At 56.4% G+C, this 7,500-nt stretch overlaps 2 protein-coding genes across 7 annotated transcripts in view; one reads left to right on the top strand and one right to left on the bottom strand.

Moving 5' to 3' along the window:
- The window catches only part of git1 (G protein-coupled receptor kinase interacting ArfGAP 1), a 12,728-nt gene extending 7,549 nt beyond the window's left edge, over positions 1 to 5,179 (top strand). For 2 of the 5 annotated variants that reach the window (XM_068317944.1, XM_068317945.1), the window contains exons 16-20: positions 533 to 610; positions 706 to 779; positions 868 to 1,044; positions 2,606 to 2,669; positions 2,774 to 5,176. In XM_068317944.1, the coding sequence (XP_068174045.1) occupies positions 533 to 610; positions 706 to 779; positions 868 to 1,044; positions 2,606 to 2,669; positions 2,774 to 3,010 (630 nt within the window). In that variant the 3' untranslated portion in view covers positions 3,011 to 5,176. Of the gene's footprint in view, positions 1 to 532; positions 611 to 705; positions 780 to 867; positions 1,045 to 2,605; positions 2,670 to 2,773 lie in introns of all 5 variants that reach the window. The other 3 variants (XM_068317941.1, XM_068317942.1, XM_068317943.1) reach the window with 3 other exon arrangements.
- Positions 5,180 to 5,321: 142 nt separating this feature from the next.
- tp53i13 (tumor protein p53 inducible protein 13) overlaps positions 5,322 to 7,500 on the bottom strand; it is a 2,535-nt gene continuing 356 nt past the window's right edge. Inside the window, exons 2-9 of one of the 2 annotated variants that reach the window (XM_068317947.1) lie at positions 7,335 to 7,403; positions 7,160 to 7,195; positions 7,024 to 7,082; positions 6,882 to 6,960; positions 6,680 to 6,808; positions 6,310 to 6,489; positions 5,770 to 6,226; positions 5,322 to 5,699 (exon numbers count right to left, since the gene is read on the bottom strand). In XM_068317947.1, coding sequence (XP_068174048.1) covers positions 5,599 to 5,699; positions 5,770 to 6,226; positions 6,310 to 6,489; positions 6,680 to 6,808; positions 6,882 to 6,960; positions 7,024 to 7,082; positions 7,160 to 7,195; positions 7,335 to 7,403 — 1,110 coding nt within the window. In that variant the 3' untranslated portion in view covers positions 5,322 to 5,598. The remainder of the gene's footprint in view (positions 5,700 to 5,769; positions 6,227 to 6,309; positions 6,490 to 6,679; positions 6,809 to 6,881; positions 6,961 to 7,023; positions 7,083 to 7,159; positions 7,196 to 7,334; positions 7,404 to 7,500) is intronic. The other variant, XM_068317949.1, reaches the window with a different exon arrangement.

Below are 7,500 nucleotides of genomic sequence, written 5' to 3'. Positions count from 1 at the left end.
GCTCTTCCTTCTCTTGCACGGGGGCGTGTCTAATCCAGGGGGCGTGTCTAACCCGAGGGGCAGGCTTTTGGGGGGCCACGCCTCTCACTTCCTGCTTGTTTCCACCTCTCTGCTTCACACGGACTCCCGGTTCTGGTATCAGCATCCAGACCCGAACCCCCCCCAGCCGTGATCCGACGCCGACGGTCAATCACAGGAGGCCGTGCGTCGCCCCCTGGGTCAGGTGACGGCTCACCAGGATGTTGGTACCAGAGTCCAGAACCGGAACAGAACCGTCCCGAGTCCGCCTGCAGCTTGACTGTCTGGATGGGTTCTGGTCCCGTTGACCCGGTTCTGGTCCCATTGACACAGTTCTAGTCCCGTTGACCCGGTTCTGGTCCCATTGACACAGTTCTAGTCCTGTTGACCCGGTTCTGGTCCCATTGACACAGTTCTAGTCCCGTTGACCCGGTTCTGGTCCCATTGACACAGTTCTAGTCCCGTTGACCCGGTTCCGGTTCCCTGTCCTTCATTTGTTCTTGTTTCCTCCCAGGTCCGGAAGGGGGGCCCTGGGGGTCCAGTGCCGTACGGTCAGCACCTGTCTGGGTCCACAGAGACGGGCCGGTACCCGGTGAGTCCTGGAGGTCTGGTGGGGGCGGGGCCCGGGCGAGGCCCGGGCGGGGGGGTCAGGGGGCTCTCTGATGGACGTGTGGTTCTGCCCCCCAGACCAGAGCAGAGGGGCGGGGCAGCGGCGCCGATAGCGACTACGACAACACGCAGACCTACGACCTCTGTCAAAGGTCAGCCAGCAGTCGCCGTGACAACCAGCATATGTGAGTTTTCCCATCATGCACCTCTGTAATGGCTGTGTTCTGGTGCTCCCGTCAGCGTGGGACGCGGCAGCGAGGAGGACGGCCGCGGCGAATCAGAGGACGGGGTTGGGGCGGAGGGGGCGGAGCCGGACCCCGCCCTGCCCGGCACCGAGGACGTGATCCTGAAGACGGAGCAGGTGACCAAGAACATCCAGGAGCTGCTGAGGGCCGCGCAGGAGTTCAAGCACGACAGGTGAGGCCACGCCCAGAGGGCGGGAGGCCACGCCCCCACAGCGGGGCTGGGCCGCCAGTCTGAACCAGTAGAACCAGTCTGAACCAGTAGAACCACTCTGAACCAGTCTGAACCAGTAGAACCACTCTGAACCAGTCTGAACCAGTAGAACCAGTCTGAACCAGTAGAACCAGTCTGAACCAGTCTGAACCAGTAGAACCAGTAGAACCAGTCTGAACCAGTAGAACCAGTAGAACCAGTCTGAACCAGTAGAACCAGTCTGAACCAGTCTGAACCAGTAGAACCAGTAGAACCAGTCTGAACCAGTAGAACCAGTAGAACCAGTAGAACCAGTCTGAACTAGTAGAACCAGTCTGAACCAGTCTGAACCAGTCTGAACCAGTACAACCAGTCTGAACCAGTAGAACCAGTCTGAACCAGTAGAACCAGTCTGAACTAGTAGAACCAGTCTGAACCAGTCTGAACCAGTACAACCAGTCTGAACCAGTAGAACCAGTCTGAACCAGTAGAACCAGTCTGAACCAGTAGAACCAGTCTGAACTAGTAGAACCAGTCTGAACCAGTACAACCAGTCTGAACCAGTAGAACCAGTCTGAACCAGTAGAACCAGTCTGAACCAGTAGAACCAGTCTGAACCAGTAGAACCAGTAGAACCAGTCTGAACCAGTAGAACCAGTAGAACCAGTAGAACCAGTAGAACCAGTCTGAACTAGTAGAACCAGTCTGAACCAGTCTGAACCAGTCTGAACCAGTACAACCAGTCTGAACCAGTAGAACCAGTCTGAACTAGTAGAACCAGTCTGAACCAGTCTGAACCAGTACAACCAGTCTGAACCAGTAGAACCAGTCTGAACCAGTAGAACCAGTCTGAACTAGTAGAACCAATCTGAACCAGTCTGAACCAGTAGAACCAGTCTGAACCAGTAGAACCAGTCTGAACCAGTAGAACCAGTCTGAACCAGTCTGAACCAGTAGAACCAGTCTGAACCAGTAGAACCAGTCTGAACTAGTAGAACCAGTCTGAACCAGTCTGAACTAGTAGAACCAATCTGAACCAGTGGAACCAGTAGAACCAGTCTGAACCAGTAGAACCAGTCTGAACCAGTAGAACCAGTCTGAACTAGTAGAACCAGTCTGAACCAGTCTGAACTAGTAGAACCAGTCTGAACTAGTAGAACCAATCTGAACCAGTCTGAAGCAGTAGAACCAGTCTGAACCAGTAGAACCAGTCTGAACCAGTAGAACCAGTAGAACCAGTCTGAACCAGTAGAACCAGTCTGAACCAGTAGAACCAGTCTGAACCAGTAGAACCAGTCTGAACTAGTAGAACCAATCTGAACCAGTCTGAACCAGTAGAACCAGTCTGAACCAGTAGAACCAGTCTGAACCAGTAGAACCAGTAGAACCAGTCTGAACCAGTAGAACCAGTCTGAACCAGTAGAACCAGTCTGAACCAGTCTGAACCAGTAGAACCAGTAGAACCAGTCTGAACCAGTAGAACCAGTCTGAACCAGTAGAACCAGTCTGAACCAGTAGAACCAGTCTGATCTCTGTCCTGCAGCTTTGTTCCGTGTTCGGAGAAGATCCACGCCGCCGTCTCGGAGATGGCGTCCCTCTTCCCTAAAGTAAGTCTTTGTCTCCGCCTCCGCTGCCTCCCCCTCCGTGACTCCGCCTCCTGCCGCCAGGGGCTGTTTTCCTGTCTGACTCCTCCCCCTCCGTGTGCCCATAGCGTCCGGCGTTGGACGCCGTCCGCTGCTCGCTCCGCCTCCTGGCGTCCAGTGCGTCGCGGCTGCAGGTGGAGTGCCGGAAGGCGGGGCCCGAGCCAGGGGGCGGACCTGGGGCCCCCCCAGGAGCCCCCGCCGTGGACTACCAGCTGCTCACCCAGCAGGTCATCCAGTGCGCCTACGACATCGCTAAGGCCGCCAAGCAGCTGGTCACCATCACCACCCGCGAGAAGAAGCAGTGATGCATGATGGGAAGGAGGGCATGTGGGCGGGGCCTCCCGCCTCCGGAACAAAGGGGGAAGCGTCCCTCCCTCAATCCGATGGTGGGTGGGACGCCGTCCTGTGAGGAGGAGTCTCCTTCCGCGTTTGCTCCGCCTTCTCTCCGCCTTCGCCCCGCCTCCCCAACCAGACTCAAACCCGCCTCCTCACAGACTCCTCCCCCGCCGGGGCCTGGTCCGGCCCCCCTCCGCCCGCTTGTTGGAGAAGGAACACAGCATGACGCGGCATGTTTTTGTAGTGGCCTGGTGGGCGTGGCCTGGGGGCGGGGCGGACCTTTACACTGGAGACTTGTTGTTGTTGTTGCTTTTTTATTGATCTTTTTACTGACTGACACCAGTGGGCGGCGCCCTGGACGCCAGGGGCTGGACTTTTTCCAAGGGGGGGGTTTGTGGATCAGAACGCCCCCCCCCTCCGTAGAGCCTTTTGTAGCAGCGCCAGTGGAATCATCTCAGAACCAGACCCGGGTCCATCCGGGCCGGGGGTGTCCATCGGGGCCGGGGGGGGGGTCCACCTTTTATTTGAAGGTGGGCGGGGTGGAGGGAGGAGCCGCCACACCCATCACCTGCTCCTCTCCAACTTGTCTCCGCCCCCCTCGTGGAGCCGTCGCCCCCTTTTTAAAAAAAAAACCTTATGCGTCTCCGTTCAGCAAGGAAGAGGCGGGGCTACTGCCTCAAACATTTTGAGAGATTGACCCCGCCCCCCATAATGTCACTGCTACCAAGTGCTGTCATCACAGTCTCCTGATTGGCTGAATCACAGCAGTACTTCCTGTGTGATGGCCAATCAGGACGGCCCAGCGTTCAGCCACATGTGTTTATTCAGCTCTACGCTGATGATGTCCCACCCAGGCACGGGTGTGAGTCCGCCCCCCCCAGCTGGACTCCGGTCTGACCCCGGACCCCAGCCAAACCCCGGTCTTGGTCCGCCCCCCCCAGCCGAGTGGGCCCACTGTGGGAGGCGATGACATCATCGCGGTCCAGGTTGCACTAGTTCAAACTCGGGATGGCGTCCCGCCATCAACCGACGCTCAGCACATCTGAGGGGGGGGTCCTCCAGTATGAATGTTAGCTCTTCCGTGGCGTCGTCCCGTCACGCGTCCCGTCGGCGGCGCCGTTCTTCTATGCTTTGGGAGACGCAAGTTTTCTCCAACAGAAACGACTGGAAAGGTCAAAGGTGATGGAAACTCATAAGCTGTACATTTGTAATAAACCAGTGAAACCAAGTGGTCCCATCTGGTTCTTCTGAGACCGGGGGTGGGGGGGTCCTGTGTCAGTGGGGGCCACCGGACCGGGTCACATCTCGCCTCGGTGACATCATCATCAAGCCTGTGATGTCACACCTCCCTCCTACTGACCTTAACTTTTGTTTTGTCCTCTTATTGCCCCCTTGTTGCCCTGTTTTATTTTGTAGCTCTGGTCATTTTCTACTTGTTGCTTCCTGTTAATTCCTTGTGAGTGAATTCTGTCCGTATTTTCTTTTTCTTTGTGACCCCGCCTCTAACCCCGCCCCCTCTTTCACATTCGTTTACCTGTAGGGTTCAGAGCTCTTCCTCTAAAACGAAGCTGTTTTTATTTCTACTAAGTTTTAATAGTTTTACTAAACTACCGACTTGTAAACTTAAACGATTATGGAAAATGTTTAGTTTAATGTGTTAAAGCTTGTGCTTTGATCAATGTTTGATCAATGACATTAGGTCAGAGCACTAGCTGTAATCTTTAACCTATGACAGTAGTCAGGGTGACATCTTGAATCCTGGGGTGTCGCGTGATGTTTCAGTCTGACTGCATTGGTTCGTTTGTTGTCTGTTAGCGTCTCAGCTGAGCTAAGCTAAAGCTAAGCTACACGCTACATTACCGTACAGTGGATCAGCTAAGCTACATGCTATTTATTGTACAGTAACATATTATAAGCTTTCAACGGTTTTCTAGTGATTTCTAGAGTCCAGAGAAACAACAGAAACTAGATTTTAATTTTTAGAGTGACGAATAATCAGAACGACTGAACCCTAAATGACCTGAACCTGGATTTTATTATTATGGGATGTTTTAATGTCCTGTAATTGTTTCCGTCAGTCTGAGGGAATTCTTTAGTATTTATAGTAAAGAGTTAGGAACAATTCAACTTATGAACAACCTCTAGTGTTCATATGTTGAGGACTACCTGTATTTATATTATACATAATGTTTATATTTATACTAAATGTCATTCTACTCATAATGTTTATAGTCGAACTTGTTTACGTCAACAACCTGGGACTTCGAACAAATCAACACGTTTATGTCAAACAATATTTATATTCAAAGCGTGAAAGGAAATGCACTGATGATGTCATAGAGGGCGTGGTTTGTGTGGTGAAGCAGATCAGTTGGGAAGAGATGGGCGTCGCCCACATAGTCAGGCTGGAGCCTCTGATTAGCTGTGAGGGGCGGGGCTGGTCGCTCCTGGTCTACTTTCCTGATTGGTTTAGCATCGCAATGCTTCAGAGTGCGGTTTGCAGCCGGGCGGCCATCTTGGTTCAGCTCTGGCCGGAGGGGGGTCGGGTTCTGGCTCCTCAGGGGGGGTCGTCGGAGCTGGAGGAGCTGGGTAGCAGGACGCACTCCTGTCTCCGCCTCCTCCTCCTCTTGGCGATCCGGAGCCGCCGGCGAATCACATCTGAGGACACAAACACAGCATGAGACGACGCCCCCCGGCTGTGGGCCCCGGACCCCGCCCCGGCCCCCACCTGCCACGCTGTCGTAGTCCAGCCGGGGGTCACGCCAGTACAGGCTGGGGGCGGTCCTCCAGTGGCGGTAGAGCCGCGTGTGGAGGACGGACAGCGTGAGTAGGACAAGCAGGAAGCCGAGCGCCGCCGCCGCCCACACCGCCTCATCTGACCGCCGGGTGGGGGGCCCGGCCCACACCGCTTCATCCGACCGCCGGGTGGGGGGCCCCGCCCTCACGTCGCCGGCATCTGGGTCCGGCACCCCCCCCGCGGACGGAATCCTGAGGGCGTCTGAGCCCAGAGGGCGGTGCCGGTCCGTGTTGTGGGCGTCGGCCTGAAGAGCTGTCTCGTTCCCTGGGGGAGGAGCCGTCGACGCGTCCAGCGTCCTGCTGAGGGTCCGGTTGGGCTGCCCTTCTCTGATTGGTCGGGTTCTTGCCTCCATGTTGATGACTTCCTGGCAGCACCGCCTCACAGACTGCTGGGGGGCGGGGACAGACACGCCTCAGACGTAAACACAGGCGTCATCGCCATAGCAACCAACCCCCCTAGCCCCGCCCAGACCTTCCTGTTAGCCGCCGCCTCTGGCGCCACGGGCCGTATCAACAGGAAGTCGTACGCCTCGCCGGGCGCCACGCCTCCAGACCAGTTGGAGGGCGTGGTCGTCTCCAGCCAATCACAGGTGTCCGAGACGGCCACCGTGGACAGCTCCAAGGTGCGGGCCCAGGAGACCAACGCTATTGGCTGGGCAGAGCAGACGTTACGACAGGCTAATTAGCATCATGTTAGCATCAACATGTAGCTACATCTTGATGCTAACATGATGCTAATGTAGCTACATCTTGATGCTAACACGATGCTAATTAACGTTCAGATAACAACCGTCTCCTCTATGAGATCAGTTGTCTCCATGGCGACGGGGGTGTGGCCTCACCTGGTGGGGGCCCAGCTGGGGGTGGGGCGTGAGGACGTAGTTGGACAGACAGGAGTGCCCCAGGAGGGCCAGCAGACGGCGTTCCCGGACCGGAGCGCAGGGGTGGAACAGCAGGACGGTGGCGGCGTGCTGCAGGACACCGCCGGTCAGCACAGGCCCCGCCCACACAGCGGCCGGGGGTGGGGCCTGTGTTCACACTCACGTGTAAGTTATTGATCCAGCGCTGAGGAGGGCAGTATAGGTACTCTCCACTCTGTGCCCTGATTGGTCGATAGGCGCCGCTGCAATACACAACCTGTCAGCGCGCTACCTGTGAGGCCGGGGCGGGGCCAGGTCCGTCTTACCTGTTGGGGAGGGGCTGGTCGTAGGACAGAACCCTGTCCATGCACACCTGCTGGACCGGCTGCAGGAGAAAAAATATTGGGGTCAGACAGGGGTCAAAAGTCGGGGGGCACCACACACTTGACGGGCGTCACCCACCTGAGGGCGGTACACCGTGTCCACGCCGGGGCGTCTCTGTGGATGACACAACCGTTAGCCCCGCCTCACCTGAGGCACGCCCGCACAGGTGAGACCAGGTGAGTCACGTGACGTCTCACCTGGTCTCACCTGGACTAGCCAGACCACATTCTGTTTACAGGGTTGCCATAGTTACCTGAGCAGGCCAGGGAGACGTCGGACACTCCCAGTGGGTCACGTGGGGCAGGTCCCGGTCCAAGAAGAGCTAACACACACACACACACACACACACACACACACACACACACACACAGTTATAGGCACCACCTCATCCTGAAGCATGCTGACCGGACCGAACCGGA

This window comes from Antennarius striatus, chromosome 6 (genome assembly GCF_040054535.1).
Source record: "Antennarius striatus isolate MH-2024 chromosome 6, ASM4005453v1, whole genome shotgun sequence".
Lineage (NCBI taxonomy): Eukaryota > Metazoa > Chordata > Actinopteri > Lophiiformes > Antennariidae > Antennarius > Antennarius striatus.
This window is presented reverse-complemented; position numbering and strand designations above follow the sequence as displayed.